This window comes from Calypte anna, chromosome 7, assembly GCF_003957555.1.
Source record: "Calypte anna isolate BGI_N300 chromosome 7, bCalAnn1_v1.p, whole genome shotgun sequence".
In the NCBI taxonomy this organism is placed as follows: Eukaryota; Metazoa; Chordata; class Aves; order Apodiformes; family Trochilidae; genus Calypte; species Calypte anna.
The window spans coordinates 29,590,694-29,609,208 of record NC_044253.1 but is presented as its reverse complement, the minus strand read 5'-3'; the positions used below and the strand labels follow the sequence as shown (position 1 = coordinate 29,609,208).

The following is an 18,515-nucleotide window of genomic DNA, read 5'->3' as shown; positions in this document are numbered from 1 at the left end:
ACACCCCACAAGTGGCAATTTAAATTGAGTCTAGGAAGAAACAGTTTCTTTAGGTATCAAGTGTCTCCTAAAACCCATCAGAAAAATTACAGTGAAGGTTGGCTACAAGGAAGAAAACAGAGAAGAGAGTATACAATATTTACTCTCCATCAGGACAGGATGCAAGTTACCAAATTCACTGCAGACACTGCTCATTTTAGAATGTTATTTCTGAACCTTTTTACACCCAAGCTCTACCCACATTCAACATGGATTTTTGCACTGTGCCTGCTCCCTCAGAAGCTTCACTTAGCAGCATGCCAGGCATGCTACTACATGTACAATTTATTATTTCCACAGAGGTTTATATGAAAGTTGAATGTAGAGGTTGACTGAGGAAACTGATACTAACTGATTACTATTAAACCTTGCTATTACTTTTGCTTTTACTTTTGCACAGTGCACCTGATTAGATTAGTGCAAGATAGCACATTTTAATTAGCATTTCCCTGTAACAACATAGTTTCATGGTTCCTAAGTGAAATCTAATTTTTCCACTAACTCATCATAACTGCAGGTTTAGAATTTTAGAATGCAAAGGAAAGCCTACAGGAATGTGACTCCTGAATACTAACATGTTCTACTTAATTTTAATGTTAATTGAAAATATGCTTTGCAGCCACTTGTCTTTTTCTATTCACTAAGCTCCCTGTGGGTTTATTTAACACTGTCTGCATAATGATTTGGTTCCCCACAGATTCAGGTACACACTGAAGTAGAAACTTAATACAAAGTTTTTTTACTTGGCATTGAAAGAGTAGTTCCCACATGATTAGCTTTTTTATGTGGCAGCTACTGATCATAGAATCATAGAATTGGCTGGGTTGGAAGGGACCTCAGAGATCATCAAGTCCAACCCTTGAACCACCGTTGCGGTTGCTAGACCATGGCACTGAGTGCCACATCCAGTCTCTTTTTAAATATCTCCAGACACGGAGAATCCACCACTTCAGTAGGCAGTCCATTCCAGTATCTGATCACCCACTCTGTAAAGAAATTCTTTCTAATATCTAACCTAAACTTCCCCTGGCACAACTTAAGACCATGCCCTCTTGTCTTGTTGAAAGTCGTTTGGCAAAAGAGACCAACCCCCACCTGGCTCCAACCTCCTTTCAGGGAGTTGTAGAGAGTGATGAGGTCTCCCCTAAGCCTCCTCTTCTCCAGACTGAACAGCCCCAGCTCCCTCAACCTCTCCTCACAGGATCTGTGCTCGAGTCCCTTCACCAGTCTGGTTGCCCTCCTTTGGACCTGCTCCAGGACCTCAATATCCTTCCTAAACTGAGGGGCCCAGAACTGGACACAGGACTTGAGTTGTGGCCTCACCAGCGCTGAGTACAGGGGCAACTCATGTGCATCTCTGTTTTGTTGTTTGCTCCTCTGTCACCTGTACAGACTTCTCCAATTCTGTAGAAAAAGTTACACTTTCAAAATCCAAATCTTGCCAGTATATGAGTGTTTTTTGAAACACAAAGATCACACAACTAGTTGATTCATCAATATTTGTTAAAAGAAGATACTATCAACTTCCCATGTAAATCAGTGTTATGATTACAGATATCTGTTTCTAGCTTCCAACAAGACAGAAGAATCACTCTGCCCACATTCAAATCTAAATAAGGGATCCTACAGCAGACTCACAGAATGGGCACCCTCTCCTCCCAGTTTAAGCCATTTCCTTCCACAGATGCTTCCAAATGTGTGCCACTGCTTTTTCCTTCTTTACAAACACCACACCAACATGCAGGCCTAGCTCAAGTTCTCTGCTAATTTCATATTTCATAAACTTACAGTAATCAAAGCTTTAATTTCAAATATTTTTCTCGCTTCCTTTTTCTACTTTCTTGCTTCTCACCAGGAATCCTGTTTCTTACTCAGCAGTTTCACTGCCCACTCTACATTTAGCTTAAACCTTACAAATCAGCAGAACAGCACTATCATCAAAAGTTTTGTAAGAGAACAAGTAGAGCTACCAATGCATTATGAAAAAGACATCAGTTTTTGTGAAATTCAAGTAAGCTTGAAGAACGTGAGAAATTAAAATTACTTGGTCAGCTGTCTTAAGAAAAGACAATTCATGTAAAGGGAAAAGAAATTATGGACAAATCAGCTTTAGAAAGCTATGATTTACTGGTGCTGGAGATGGTCAAATTGCAGACTAAAAACTCTTCAAATCTAAAATAGTGGTGTCTAACCAGTCTGCAGAAACTTGAGGGGTAACCAAGAATTTAACAAATCCTATCAGGAATGCAACTGAGCAAAGGATGTTACAAAAAAAATCCTGCAATCAAATTTTTAATGATAGGAGAAAAAAAAAATATCACTGCAGGCTCAAAGCCACTGGGACTCCCACACATTAATCTCAGCCATGCTGAAGCTGTGTCAATTAACAAAATTTCAAGCCAGAACTGGGTTAATGGAACAGATGTCAGGAAGCTGAAATAAACAGCTAGCTCAGGGTTTTTAGCAAACTTTGTCTTTTTGCCCAAGTTTCATTATTTCTGCATATTAAAGCTAGATTCTCAGCATCTTACTGCAATGTCAGGCAGAAGTTGTAGAGAAATCAGGTAATTCAGTATTTCTTAGTAATAGTGGTATCAAACAAGTAGGACAAAGCACAGAATCCTCTAATTATTGAGCACTGCTTAAGATAATTAGGGAAAACTGGATGAACAGGGGAAAATTTTTAAACACCTGGAAAACTAAAGGGACCTTATTTGAGCCTAACATCAGATGACAGATAAACCAGAAGGCAGCTCAATTGCACTGCCATTTTCTTAGGACATGCTTTCTGACAGTTATTGTCCAGGATGTTAAGGTGTCAACCTAGATAATATTAAATAACTTCTGGAAGAGACACTCCTGGACACCTCTGCTTGGTAAGAGAAGCTTCAGAAAAACAATTCTTCAATTCTTTAAAAGTGCCATTAACATTTTTTTTTTTTTTAAGGCCACATAAGTCAGTTCTGTATTTTATAAACTGCTTCAGCTGAGAGAATTCTTTAATAAGCAGGCTATTATATAGGATATTACAAACACTCTTGGAAAATTTTCAGGTATAACAGGAGGCTTCTACAGCAGACAATTGAACTTAAACAGCCCTGGAAACACATCACAGGAGTCAGTGTTACTCCTAAGATCCCAAGATGTAGGATAAGCCACAGTGACATCAGTATTCATGCAGAAAAGGGGAACAAAGGTGCTCTACGTTGCATCCCAGCTTTAAAACTGGTCATTAAAAGTGCTGTACTTTCCTAAGATACACTTGAGCTCAGATCTGTAATCAAGCTGCCTTTCAGTGTAAAGATTAAGAGAGAAAAAAACCCAAACAAAAAACAAGACAAAAAAACAACATAAAAAGCCCTATCAATAGAAAGCAGAGAAAGTAGAGTAAATCAATAGTTATGAGAGAGTAAAATAAAAGACAGATATCCAAAGACTTAGCTTTCTACTACACAATCTCAAAATCTTTAACTAAGCTGAGTTGGAGGACAAGTATTTTGAACAGGAAAGTGAGACAATTCCTTAGAGTAAACTGGTGTAAGGAGAAGCAGCTGTGGCAGGTGAAGCTAGAGCTTGCTGTTGACTGCAATGTTTCTCAAAAAAATCCAAAGTTTGCTGAGGGAAAAACTACCCTGCTGTTCTTAAAAGCACCATAAACCCAGTAACAAACCCGTGCCAAGAAACCCCATGATGAAACACCAGGTGATGTTCTAACTCTTCAACTCCAAATATGCCTTGTGCATTTTCTTTCTAAAACACCACAACTTGGCAGAACTCATGAGACTAAAATTTTTGTCTCTCCTGCTGGGAAGTGACACAGGCACCAAGTCTTGAGATTTCAAAAGCAAGAGACTATAATCTTGTTCAACTATTTGCACAAAAAGAGGAGACACCCATTCCTGTTTCAAATCAGTAATTTCTGTGAATATCAGAACCAAAACAAGATAAAAAATCATAGCATTAATCCCTCTGTTCTCTTTTCTGAAAGCATAACACTAACATTGTAAAATAATTCCTGTTACTCTTTTTCTCTTGGCTATCTACAGTGTTTGATTGTCAGTTCCACTCATCTCAGTCATCCTCTCATTTATGGAAAAACTGGCCTAGGTTTATATACAAGACCAAAAGTCAACAGCTTTAACACCAAGTGATTTAAGTGTAGTAGTATAAAAATAAATAAAAGATGTTGGGAATTTAGCTTCCTGCCACTGAATATAAAATCTGGTAATAACCAGCTTAAGAAGTAACAGATTATAAATAATAAAAAGTTAGTATTTTGAAGAAACTGGAGTAGGGGGGGAGGTAAAGGGCATGTCTGAAAAAGCACATGAAAGAATGAGAGTGCTGACCATTTAATCAAACTGGCCAAATTGCTTTCAGGAACAACTTAACTTTAAAAACTTCTAAAAATAAGTGATCTTGTCTTGGATGCAGTTCTCAAAGGGACATTTACTGACAAAAACATAATAGTCATTTTCCAGTACTAGGTAGATGCCATGCCAGCTAAACACTACTAACTTATCTTTTCTATTTAATGACAACTTTTCCATTACATATTTTTACAGCTTTAGCACACACAACTTAAATGCAGTCTCTTACCTTGAATTAGTGGTATGTACCGTGCTAACAGCTTTGCCCTTTTCTTTTCATATCCTTTCTGAGTGATGTCTCCTAGAGAGAAGAATAATAAATACGTATTATTTTGAACAGTTTTTAAAGAAATGTTCTTGTTTTCATGATACTTATGGTTAAACTCAGTAACTTTAAATCAGTCACATTAGCAACAAAGACCTGGGCATGTCAGAGAAATTCATAGACAAATACCACTCCTGCAGTACTATCTGAGCACATATGAAAACGAGGGTCTTGGAGGTCTAGTGGGTTTATATTTTTGAAAGAATAGTGGGTTTGTCTGCAGAAGCTGTTTTTAGCCTGGTTCTGGAGGTATTTACCATAATGCAGAATGCAGCATAAAAGATTCACACAGTAGTGGAAGACAATGAAGCTTAACAGCCTGGCCCTGCACCCTTCTGGGTCAGCAGAAATGCTCAACATACCAGGGCTTGAGAGAACATCCTCCAGCAAACCCTCTGGAGTTCCTTTCAAACTCCAGACCTTGTTGTCCTCTCTGCACTGTGCAGCAACCACATCCATCTCAGCTTTCAAGTCCCAGGGGGTGATAATTTTCTTTTAGCCATAGTTTTTACTTACAGTTGTCATGCAATGCCCTGTTTTAAAGCTATACTGCCAATTCCATGTGTTTTTAGGCAGACTAGAATAAAAGAAAAACTTCTGTAGAAACCTGAAATAAGTTTCTTCCACATTTCAGAATCTGTATTTACCCTACCACAAGGTGGCTTCATGCAAAACAAGCAGCAAACTTAGTATGAAAATAAAAACTAAAAAACCCAAAACCATACACCCCAAATCTAAGACCTTCGTCCATTTCTAGATTACAGCACAGACATGAAAACACTGATCTCAAATAACTTGAAACCACTCCCAAAATTCACACTTGCTTTAAGACAGTGAGATACTATGCAGTTCCAGTAACAAACTGGACTTTTATCCCTCCATACCCAGCAAATCACAGAAAGGGCTGGTAGGGACCTTGAAGGGTATCTGGTTACAACCTCCCTGCACTGGGGAGGGACACCTCCCACCAAGTTCCATGGAGCTCAAAGCTCCATCCAACCTGGCCTTGAACCAAATGCATCGTAACAGCATGAAATATCACCAGGACTAAAGATATTAAAAGTATTTGATGATATTTTTGAAAACATACTCGAGTAGAAATGGAGGCAGATAATTTTTGTTAAACAGGACACAAAAGTAGCATTTTACATTTAGATCTTTGTTTGAAGCACACTCTTCCAGCAAAATATTGGTGAAAGTGTGTACTAAAGCAAACTACAAAGAAGTTGTCTTTCTGGACACACTGCTGGCTCATGTCATCAGACCTGGGGCTTTGCTGGGTATTGTATTTATCCTTACCAAAGTTTTTGAAGGGCTATCAGCAGAACCAAGAGTTATGTGGACAGTACAAGAAAGACAGAGGATAATTTACATGGGCTTCATTCCCTTTGGAAGTGAGTCTGTAAAATTAAAAGATTATGTTACTAGTAACAGTTATTTTTAATTTACTCATAAAGGAGGCAAGGCTTGGTTAGAGGCAAGAATCCCTTCTCCTCAGTCCAATATTACTCAGAAAAGTCCTAAGTCTGTTTTTTAAAATATTCCTTAGGAATTTGCTGTAGTACATAAGGGTTGAGTCTGAGTTTTTATTTAATGCTGTCCATAGCAATATGTGTTCTAAATGCATTTTTCTTCAAACATCCCTCTCCCTCCTACATCAGAGGATACTGCTGACAGAAATGTAATTTAAAATTACAGTACACCAAATCAAGCAATGAGAACTTGAAGATAATGTTCAAAGAGAAGAAAAAAAAATGCAAATCCTGGAGTGCTTCAATCATTGCAGGTATTTCAAACTGCAACCCAACACTTGTCAGTTTTTACTCATAAACCTTTGCAAATATTTCATATCAAATTTAGACACAAGACAGAAGTGCTCTGGTCATAATTTTTCCTGAGAAGAATTTTTTTTTTTTTTTTTGCAGAAGAAATACAGAGAAATACTATCTATATATATGTATATACATATACAAACACACACATTATTTAATATACCAAAACGGGGTGAAATCAAAACACAAACCAATTACCTGAGCAGATTTGTGTGACTAGGAATAGCTGATCAAAATGACAAATTACACTTCAAGTCACTTTTACGAAAAAAGAAAATGAATACCAAAAAAAAAAAAGCACAATTTTCAGCTACAGAGGGGGAAAAAGCCCTGAAACAAGCAACCCAGACAAGAAGCACCAGCAAGAAGAACATATTCTCTCAAATGCAAGTAATTTGGAAGACTAAAGCAATCTCAGCAAAGTATTTAAGTGACAAACACTGCATGTAACACAAAACTGCCATACCGTAGCTTCAGTGAGGACAGGAATTCTCACAGCTCCATAAATTATTCAAGTAATCCTTAAATCAAATATCTGTGCAGATCAGATTTGCCAGGTTTTGCCCAACTGAGAAGTTATGCCGTGGATGCAGCAGATCAAAGGCTGAAAAGAGTCTCATTCAAACCTCAGTCTGTGAAACTGTGGCTTCTTGCTGCATTTGGGAATTCTTTGATTTTGCTGGAGGGCTGACTTGAGGAATTTTTCTCGAGTCAGGTTAAGAAAAGTACAGTCAAGAGCATCTCTGCTGACTTCTGCTGCACCAGCAGCAAGTGGACTCTGCTGCCTGGCAAAGCTTCTCTTTGTTCCTTTCTCAACAGCCTGGGGGTGGGATTCCCCACCCCCTCGGCCTCAGTGGGATTAACCCATCATTTGGGGTTCTTTGTCAGCTCTCACCTCTTCCAAAAAGAGCCACTCAGACACATCTGGTGTGGCGGGGCCACAGCTGCTGTCATTTAGCCTCACTTTCTCCCCAGTTATTATATCACACAAAAGCAATATGAGGTTTCTCAGTCTCAGCAAACCAGCTGGGAAGCCTGGATAAAAAGACACTGGGATGAGCTGTTAGTTCTCCACCTGAAATACCTGACATATTTTACAATACACTCCAAGAAAATTAATGTAGACAGAGATGAAAGTGATAGCGTTTTGTAAAATGACCTATAAAAATTAATTTCTTAATTAGTGCACAAAGAATCTGCACTTATCCCAAATCTACATATGCATGTTTTTTCTTTCACAGTGTTAGCACTATAGCTAACAATCCTCATGTCAAACTAACTAACTAAATATTACCTGCATTTTATGGGGCTTTTGTTAACCATTTTTCATTAGATACCCAACTGCTGGGTTCAAAAATTTCAACTACTTTATCTGCAATTCTGAAAAATAGGTGCTGAACACTGAGTAAAGCGTTTCAAAAAGACATGAACAGGAAGCAAGCACATGCTTTATGGTCTAAATGCAGCTGCCATTCTTCATGGCACCGCAAAACCCTCACACTGCAAAATCTTCACTTGGTATCCTCCAGTCCCTCCCCGGGCACCCCCTTGTCATGGGGTGGGAGCTTGTGTCCCCTTGTGAGGTTGGGAACTCTGCTGGAGGTGGCAGATGCCTCCAGTAGGGTTTCCCATGCCAGAGAGGTCACAACTGAAGGGTCAGACAAAGTGGTCAGGATGGGCTCAGCAGCCTTCAGGCAACCATCCCAGGAGAAGAACAACTCCAAACCCAGGCACATGGAGCTTGTGTAGCCCTGTAAGGCCATCCACCTGAAAGAAGGACACTCTAACTAAACCTGTGTCCTGGGGACTTCCCTGTCACTGTCCCAGCTTGCTGCGCCCTGGCAGATGAACCTCAGGAGTAAAGGGTGGGGCCAGTTCCATGCACGCTGCCCCTCACCTACAAAAGCCACAGCACAGGCTCAAGGGATAAACCCACACTTGTAAAGCCCCTGCAGGGACAGGAGAGGGACAAAACTTCAGGGGAAAGGGGCACTGGAAGCTGCAGACCCAACCTTGCATGCAGGAGGCTTAGGACACTGGTCACTCGAGACTGAGCCAGGAGATGACAGTCTTGTTGAGCAGCATCCTGAGTGACCAAGCTGCCTTTTTCAAGGAGAGCACTGCTTGCTCCTCATGGAGAGGGGCCTAGAGAAGGTGGCCTGACCAAAACTCATCTCCACCCCTTACCTGGTTGGCTCCCCATGGTCAATGGCTTCTTCTGATGCAGTCGAAAAAGACAAAGAGACAAAGCCACACACCTGCCTCTAAAGGTGTGTTCAGATTGACACTTGCATGTTGGAACATCAGAACCATGCTTGATACAGCAGACACTGACCGTCCTGAGCATCGTTCTGCTCTGACTGCCCACAAACTGTCACGACTTAACATGGACATGGAACTCTTGGTGAAGTTCATCTTCATGAGGAAGGCAGTCCTAAAGAACATGGTGCTGGCTACACACTCTATTGGTCAGGCAAACTGCAAAACAAAAGACACCTCTCAGGAGATGGCTTCATGATTAAAAACTCCATTGCCTCCAAACTTGAAAATCTGCCGATGGGTCATTCCCATTGCATTATTTCCTTACACCTCCCACTACACAGCAAGCAACATGTTACTCTCTTCAGTATATATGCCCTGACCCTCCAAGCTGACTATGCAGAAAAAGTAAAATCCTACATCAACCTGCGCTGCCTCACCCAAAAGGTTCCTGCAGGTGTAAGATCATAATCCTTGGTGACTCCAACACCAGAGAAAGAAAGAACTACGAAGGTTGGAAAGGAGTACTAGGCAAGTATGGTGTTGGAAACTGTAATGACAATGGATGCCTCCTGCTTGAGTTAAGTGCTGAGCAGCAGCTCACCATCACCAACACTATCTTCCAAGAGAAAGACAACCTGAAGACAACCTGGATGCATCCTCAGTCCAAGCTCTGGTACCTCACTGACTATGTCTTGGTGCACCAGAGAAATGTTGGTGATGTCTGTCATACCCAAGCAATGCCTCATGCAGAATGTCATAGAGACCACCACCTTGTACAATGTAAACTTACCCTCTACTTTAATCCCAAACCTAAGAGGGATGGCATCCCAAGGAGGAGGCTCAAAGTTAATGATCTTCAAAAAGATACAGTGAGAGAGAGCGTCCAGGTAAACCTTCAAGCTGGACTTTTAGATCAGCCTCTAGATCCCTCTCCTGAAGCACCTTGGCAACATATTAAAAATAGCATCCTGTAGTCCTCTGAAGAATCCCTAGGGTTCTCCTCAAAGAAAAACAAAGATTGGTTTGATGAAAACAACCAGGAGATCCAAGAACTGTTGAAAAAGAAGAGAACTGCTCACCAAGCACACCTTGCTCAGCCATCTTGCTATGTAAGAAAAGCAGCCTTTCCTCTTGCATGCAGTGAGCTCCAACAGAAACTTTGAGACATCCAGAACAACTGGTGGATAAACTTAGCAGAAAAGACTGAACTATGAGCAGTTACAGGTGACCACAGAGAGCTCTATGAAGCACTGAAAGCAGTGTATGGACCCACACTCTTTGGTCACTCGTGAGCACATCCACAGTCTCAGATATAGCAACTATTGACAAATCACTGCAGAAATACTTCCAGTCCCCTTAAATATAAAGTGTAAGTCAAGGGTGTGAATACTGGCTTCAGTCTGGAGAAGTGTTTTTCAGATGGTTTAGAAAAGCAGGCAAGTTGCCAGCCAAAACATAACTCGGAAGTCACCTGTGGAAAAAAAAAAAAAAGTAAATCTCCAGTGCTTCTGGAGACAGCTTGTCATTGTATTTGAAGAGTTGGTGGAGTCGGAAGAACTTATTCAGCAGTCATCTTTTCTGATTCTATGTCTTAGACATGCTTGGAAAATATTTTTGTTAAGTGAAACAACTCCCCAAATCCTAATTCGCATCATTCTTGTGAAATAAATAATTACTTTGGCATCCAGGATTTCTGTCCACTGCAAAAACAAAAATAATCAAGGCACTTCTAAGAAAAATTAAGAAAGTTAACTGTATGGAAAGCCAGTAATGTTTGGTTAACAGCTGGGGAATCATAAAACAGTGCTGAAGAACACTGACCTATGCAGCCAGCAGAAGAAACACTTCTGTTTGTCATGTTAATTGTCCTCCCAAGTAAATCATGTGCCAACCAGTCCTGATGAAATTGCTGATAATGGAAGCACACAGGAAAAGAAACCTCACCACTACAAAGGCTGATGACAATAGAACCACCAGTGGATGGTTCATCTCCTGTCCTAACAGGATAAAGCTCTGAAACTACAGCTGTTAAAGCGTGAAGACTGATCATGAGCTTCTGAATCATCTCATGCATGTGCTTTGCAAGCTTAAGCATTCTTGATAGAGCCTCAGAAAGTACCAGCGAGAAATCATACCATACATCAACAGGAAGAAAGTTCCTTAAGGATGCTTACTACTCAAAAGGCTATAAACCAATACAGTAATACAAGTAATGGGTGCATCTAAAGAGTAATATTGACAAGACCATCTGAAAAACAATCTTGATTACAAAATCTCAAGGATGCCATTCTCTCAAACATAGCTTGGAGGACAACAGCAGAAACTGTAAAAAAGAAAAAAAAGTCCACACTCTGAGGAACACAACATTTATCTTTTCAGCATTTACAGTAGATAAGTAGAGGCTTCAGAAAGCCATTGCTAACAGTAATCTGCATGTGCAAGATTGAAAATGGAGAAAGTATGACAGTAGGATAAAGCTGTTCATCATCAGGAAAATGTTTCCAAAGTCTAACACTTGGTTTCAAAGAAGGTGAAATCAACAGAAGTGCAAACCCTAATGGGGTTTGATGGACCATCGCCCTGCATACAACCCTTGTGCATGCAAGTCCACTGCATCAACAGCACTAAAGAAATGTTAAGCCTTCACCCTGGGACTGGTAAACTTGTAGATGAAAGAACTAACCCTAGACTTAGAAGATTATGATCTCATGTGCATGAGTATGTGCCACACAGGTAAGAAGTTACCACACTATCCAGCAAAGGAGGGAAAGCAAGAGGTCACAGTCCTTGCTAAGACTGAAGAGGACTGCTGACAAAGTTGACTGAGATTTTACTGGCTTGAAAAAAATAATAACCAAAATCTTATTATCCACATAGCTTTGTGGACTCTTCCAGAACACCACATTTACACTCATGTTTTAAATACACTAACAAGCCAACACTTAGTGATCCCTTCCAAGGTTGCAGATGTGTCCTCTGTGAACATGGAACCTGACAGCTGCAAGCAGTTCAAAACTGAAACACGACTTTGAGAAAAGCTCCTGAAGATGAACCACAGATCAAAATACAAATCCTTACAGAGGAACTGTAGAAATACCGGAAAATAAAGTTGGGAGGTTAAGAAAATATTTCAGAAATGAAATGCTCTATAGAAAACTGGAAGTAGTTTAGGGAAGCATTTTTTACATATAAACACCTGTGAGCTTCAAGCTGGACTATGAACAGATTCTGCTGCTCAATGCCCCTAACCTACTACTAGTACCTATTATTAGTACCCATTACAAGCTTTGGTTCCTGCTACACATTCTTCTCCCAGGTACCATACTTTTTTTTGTATAAATCAAGCAAAAGCCAAACTGATCAACATGTGATCCAGGAACTAGAGGATGAAAATCATTACTTGCAATTAAAGAATGCATTTTGGACCTCTGAATGATGCAGAAGACAAGACCTGTTGCCAGCCCTGAGATATGGCCTGTGCTGTTTAAATCTGATAATCATAGTGTTCTGGAAAAGAAAAAATAAAATTCTTCTGTAACTACCATTTATCCCTATGTGGAAACTGGTGTACTTATTAAACCAACTGGTTCCAAACTGGATCCATATCAACATAGTTCTTCTGTAAACTATGGTGGCTTTTTTGCCCCCTCCTTTTTCTGCCCACAGAGAAACCAGCATTTTTTCTGGGGCAAAACAGAAGTTTGCCATTGCATTCTGTCCCTCATAGTGGAATTATTAATCAACAGCACATTAATAAAGTAGCAGGACATCTCACAACTGTCTGGAAATAAGCAGTCCATTGAGTAGCCTTGGTTCTGTATTTTTAGCAACTCATTTTTCCCTTCTCAATCTTAACATTTGATTCTTTTATCAAAACTGTATTACAAGCTGTATTGCCATAATAGCTAAAATTTGTACTCAAATAAGTGACTGTATCCAGATTAGTTGTACTGCTAAACACAGTGGTTTGGGGTTTCTTTTCTGGTTAATAGTGCTGAGTACATCTGTTTCTAGTTGTTTGCTCTGCTATAAAGGCCACCCTTTGCAACCTGGACTATAAAGAAACACTTTTAACTTGCCATGTAATCTGAAGTCCATTCTGGTATTCAGTTTCTAGTGAGAAGTCCCACTTTTCTTCCTCCTCTATAAAACATACCTTCACTTTAAGACTCATTCTTCAGCACAGCATTTCAGCCACAGCTAAGCTTATGTTCATGATGTCTTTGAAAAATATAGAAAACTGTAACCTCATGAGAAGCAGGTGAAGCTTTAATACCCAGAAAAGAACCCTTACTTATGTCTTTAAATTTGCAAAGTATCCCTTTGTCCTGAATCATTGCTATTTTCTGAAGTAAGGGCTCTTGATTGATGCTTTAATTTAGTTTCCATATGGTGAGCTAAGTGAAGTGTGACGATATCTTTATTATAATCTTTCATATTCTACAAGTCTGCTTAAAATGGAAATAAGTGATACCTGATAATTTAAAACTGTGATGTGTTTGACTAACCTATAAAAAATTCTGTTTTGAAGGTTGTATTTTAGACATCTGAGATGCTTTTTAAGCAGTATTACAAGTTTAGCACAACTTAAGTGAAAATGTATGTTACTGGTGATTCCTAATTTACAGGGCTTTCATCCCTCTGACAGAACTTAAGTTATCAAAGCACAAAATTTGTCTGCAGGTAAAACTTGTAATGTGGAGACACATGACTACTTAAATGTAGTTTCTTTAAACCTTCGTATACATAATTAAATCACTGAAACAGCAACTTATAGAAAAAAGACAAATATTAACTAGTTGCATGTACCTTAATGACAGAAAGGGATGTCATTTTATCACTATGTTATAGCAGAAAATGACATTTTTTACTTTGTGTGAAATTACACAACAGAACTATGTATTTAGCAATACCATTACTTGCTGGTGTACTTTATCTAAAGCTAAATTCAGCCTGATCAAGCCCTTCAGATTTTTGCTATTGGCAAAGCAATGCTAATGTTAGACTTAGAAGATTCCATTTTAACCCACTTAGGTACCACCTTTTCACCTCGAAGTTTCAAAGCAGTTCCTACACAAAGGCAACACATATTTTAAAAATTAAAAAAAAGGCAAGGTGAATGAAGCATGCAGTGTAGAGAGGGTGAGAAAAGTCTCCGCATCTCAGGCTGTTCTGCTCTGCACAAATCCACACTTCTGAACTGCATGTATGCTGAAAGACAAAAGGGCCACTCCTCCTTTTTCAATATTGAGCTGGCTGGCTTGAAACTGTTATTGCTTCATCTGCCAGGAGTCAGCATTTGACAGGGTAAAAGAAGGTTAAATAACTGGATCACAAAAGTAAACTGGCAAATTTCCATACTCAGCTAGCCTAATTAAGGAATTGTTCTTATGCTGCTTACTCTCACTCCACAGGGAGACAGGAAAAGCTCAAAATCCCACCACTTCCTTTCCATCCCATTAGGGCTCTCTGCAGAATACAGAAACAGACTGTCAGATGCCAGCTTTACATACATCTGCAGGTATAAAAGTCTGACCCTCAATCCTGCTTGTACAACTACTTAAAAACTAGTCCTTTTTCACATAATGTGAGACATTTCTTTTTAATGAAACATACTCTTACCTATTATTGCACCAGAAGACAAATGGAGAAACATTTTCATTAAGTTCAAGTTGAATTATGGTTTTGAACTTACTTTGGCAGAGACAAGCTTCAAAATATAATACCCCTGGCAGCTTCATAACATCAGGCATTTTTAAGTATGAAAACAGTTTTAGAAACACTCAACTGATGTGTTCTGTAAGGTTGATTAGAATCTTCATCCAGAGGTTATAAACAGAATTTATACAACCAGATGCAGCTTCCCTACCTTATTATTATGTAAATCATGAATGTTGCTATCCCCTGGAACAAGCTGGGGGAAGCTCTGTGCATGGGGGGAAGAGGTGGAAATCATCTGGTACATAGGGAATGTACCGTCTGCTTCCCACAAAAGCCAACAAAAGAAGTTGAAACAAAAACCCCAACAGACTAGGAGTGGTCAGGCAGCTCAAGGAACAGCATATTTTAAAGTTCAAGCTCAAAAATATTCTGATAGAGTTTAAAACTATTTTGAAAAAATATAGAAACTAAAAGCTTTTAAAACAAAGTTGTACACATTTAATGCGTCCTCCTTTTAAGCACTATTAAGAAAATGGTATTCCAAAATAACAAAAATCTTGGGGTACTCGAGATTAAAACACTTAGACTTATGGCTTTTCACTTCCTAGATGAAGCAAGGGTATAATTTGAGAGAAGAATAATATGGTATTCAACTATTATGAGTTAGGTCAGAAATGAGTGTCTGAACTAAGTCATTTTAACCAAAAGTATGGAGTGGGTAGGGAGGGGAAGATGCTCTGCTGCTGGCTATGAAGAGACTTCTCTTCCCTTTGCTCACCTGCACTGAAAATCTCTCAGGCCATCGCATCCAGGAACATTCTCAGATCAAACCCTATTCACTGGTTACCACAAAAGACTCCATGAAAATGGCCCCCAAAGAGGGAAATACAGAAACAATCAGATTTAGAGCTGGGGGACCATAAGGAAAAAACCCAACTTCCTATAATTTTGTATCAACTTTAAGTAGCACATTTCTCTCCAATAATGTTATGAAGACAAGAAAATTAACTTGCTGGATAGGATTTCCTCTGTATAATTCATTTAAGACATCCAGCCACAAACTAAGATTCATATTTAACTTGGTAATAAATGCCTTATTGTAATGCCTTCTTGTAATTCCCTTTCTCATCCAAAGAGCCTTTTATTTTTCCATTTCACATCCTCCACACACTCGTGTAAGGCCCAGTGATTAATGAGAAAAATGGTATTTCAGACCAAAAAATGCTACATTTTGTACAAAGCTTTATTTTTATGGTGTGCTTTTTTGGATGTCAGTGCCAATATTTGGCTGGGGGGTTTTGCTGGGGGTTTTTTGTTGTTTTTGGGGGGGGATTGGGGGGTTTTGGGGGGTTTGTTTGTTTGTTTGTTTTGTTTCCACTAATACCCAAGGTTACTCCATCAGCCTCCAATGTTTTGCAAGCAAGTGAGCTTTCAAATTTCCTAGTTCCAAAAAGTTCATATCCATACTTTGGTAGCAACCACAAAGCCCAGTGGATCACAGCAAAGATGCCATTTAAGGATGATGAACAATAGTGAAGATGGAAACAGGCTGATCCTGAAGTCCACAACCATGGGAAGTTCCAACTCATGAATAAGACCATGAGAATCTTTTAAAAACCCACCAGAAATATCCCCAAACTCACAAACCAATATTCATAATTCACAGAACACATTCAAAATACACAAAGAGAAGTCATGTAACCAGCAATGCCTACCACATTCACAGCTCAAGTTATGTCAATCTGTAAACTATGGAACTTTTTCAGTGGATTTTTAGGTCTCAGTTTCAGGTTTTATTACTTTCCTGACACATGGTTACCACACCTTCTCATGCATTGTCAAACCATGCTTTAGAGGAAAGGACAAAAGAGATTTAAAGTTGATCTTAAAACAACTGGCTTGGGGGTGGCTTCTGCATCAAGTTTTACTATGAGTGCAGATGATTCAATTTACTAAAAGTAAAAGGTAGTGTAAATTTTTTAAAAAACACCTCTTAGTTGGTATCCCTGGTAAAGCTACAAAATAACATAATACAATGTAATTTTTCTAGGAAATTAGGTCTCATAAGAAGACTTTATCCATATAAATCATCTAATGTGATCACAAAGAAACAGATGAAGTGATTCAAAATTCCTGGCTGAACTACAAAATGATAAACTACACTGAAAAAAAAAAAGAAAAAAGCTGAATTATTCACGGGAGCATGCAAAAAAGCAAGCCAGCTGGTGCACACAAACAGCCTCTCATAACAGGAGAAAAAACCCATCAATCCCTATTAGGACCAGAACACTTCAGAGTTTAGAAGTTTGAGAGGCCCCAGCAGTGGGCCCTACGGTGCCTAAACTTACATTTATTTCTAGTTTCAGCACTACCTCTTTAAGTATCAAGATGACATTAGGAGCCTATAAAAGATCAAATATAAGGTATCTGCCTGAATGTAGGACTTGAAAAATCCAAGAACACGGTTTGTGAAGGCCTTTCCTGATTACTCATGCACAAGAGCAGTGCTTTATCACACAGCACAGATGATGCATCTGTTCAAAGGCAGTAACTGAGTGCTCACAAAACTGAAACAGATTGCCTCCTGACAACTTTCTGCAAAGAAGGCCACTAGTAAGGACCAAGACCATCCCATCCCACCCCACCCAACTTCCCTTTGGTTAGGGACAAGTTGATTGCTTGGTCTCCCAGACAACTTGGCTCAACCCATATGACCAGGCAGGAGCCATCAGTTTGCTGCCTTTACTAGGAAAAGCAGTTCCTCCACAGGAAGTTGCTGCTTTCATTCCAAGTGTTCTCGAATCTGAAAATAAACTGAATATTACCCAGCAGTGTACCAAGGTGCCCAAGAAGGTCAATGGCATCATCCTGGCTAGGTTAGGGAGAAAAAGTGAAACAACTGGAGCAGCAAAACAAAAACCCCCATATTTCCAGAACTTCAGTGGTACCCATAATCTAAGGCTGTAATGTGTTTGAAAAATGCTCTTTTAGCAGTAAAATACCCTTAGTTACTAGACTAGGAGGAAAAAAAAATCTCCTTTCTGATGAACATCACCATCAACTGGATGGACAAAAAAACATCTTTAATCTAATTGACCAAAATATACCAGTTGCCAAACTTATAGCACTCTTTGTAACATTTTTTGTATGAAAAACTGAAGATTCAAAAACCAAGGGACAAAAGCTTAGACTTAGCTCCTGATTCCTAATCACCATAAAAGTTCTTCAACTATGCACAACTTATGTAAATCATGCACAACTTGTATCTTGTCTTTTCGGAAGTCCATGTCTTTCATTTTTTAAGTTATTTAAAAATCTACATCTGTGGATAAATCACTGAATAGGATTGTATCACTATTTAAACCATTGCATACACTGAACACACCACCTACTGAAAAAGAACTTTTTCTTTCCAAATTTTCTTTCAAACATTTCACTTAGAAGTGACCACAAGAGGCAGCACAAGAGGTCAGCAATCCTCCACAAACAGCACTTAAAACTTCGTTGGAATAAATTGGCCCAATGGGTTGCTATATCCATCATTTTACCCCACCCTATTCTGAACCACTGCCATGGGCTTAGATCAATTCCATCCTAATTACTGAGTGAAGACTTAGTTTCTTATATAAGACTGACTGAAAACTTATACTTGGTCATCATTCTGTAAAGTAATATGAAGAGCAGACCAGACAACTTCACCTGCCTTCTTTTCATTCCATTACTTAACTCATTTTAACAAATGTGGTAACACTGTTACTAATTTAACAACACCTATACCCAAGGATTTACATTAATGAAATGAAAAGGCTTTTTCACCATTATTTTATAATTTTTATAAATCAAATCTACTAATGCATAGACTTCAGAATGACAAGGGCAGACTCCAGGCAATTTACCTCAACATCCCAACAGACTACTTGGCTATCCCTGAACAAACATTTACTACTCAAATAGTGTGCAAATTCTGATTCAAGAGAACTATTCTTAATTTTAATTTGATTTGAGTTATTTCTATATTAGAGAAAA

At 39.0% G+C, this 18,515-nt stretch overlaps 1 protein-coding gene across 2 annotated transcripts in view; it reads right to left on the bottom strand.

Moving 5' to 3' along the window:
• The window catches only part of DIP2A (disco interacting protein 2 homolog A), a 116,237-nt gene that overhangs the window by 76,895 nt on the left and 20,827 nt on the right, over nt 1-18,515 (bottom strand). For both annotated transcript variants that reach the window (XM_030454403.1, XM_030454405.1), the window contains exon 2: nt 4,639-4,710. In XM_030454403.1, coding sequence (XP_030310263.1) covers nt 4,639-4,710 — 72 coding nt within the window. The remainder of the gene's footprint in view (nt 1-4,638; nt 4,711-18,515) is intronic.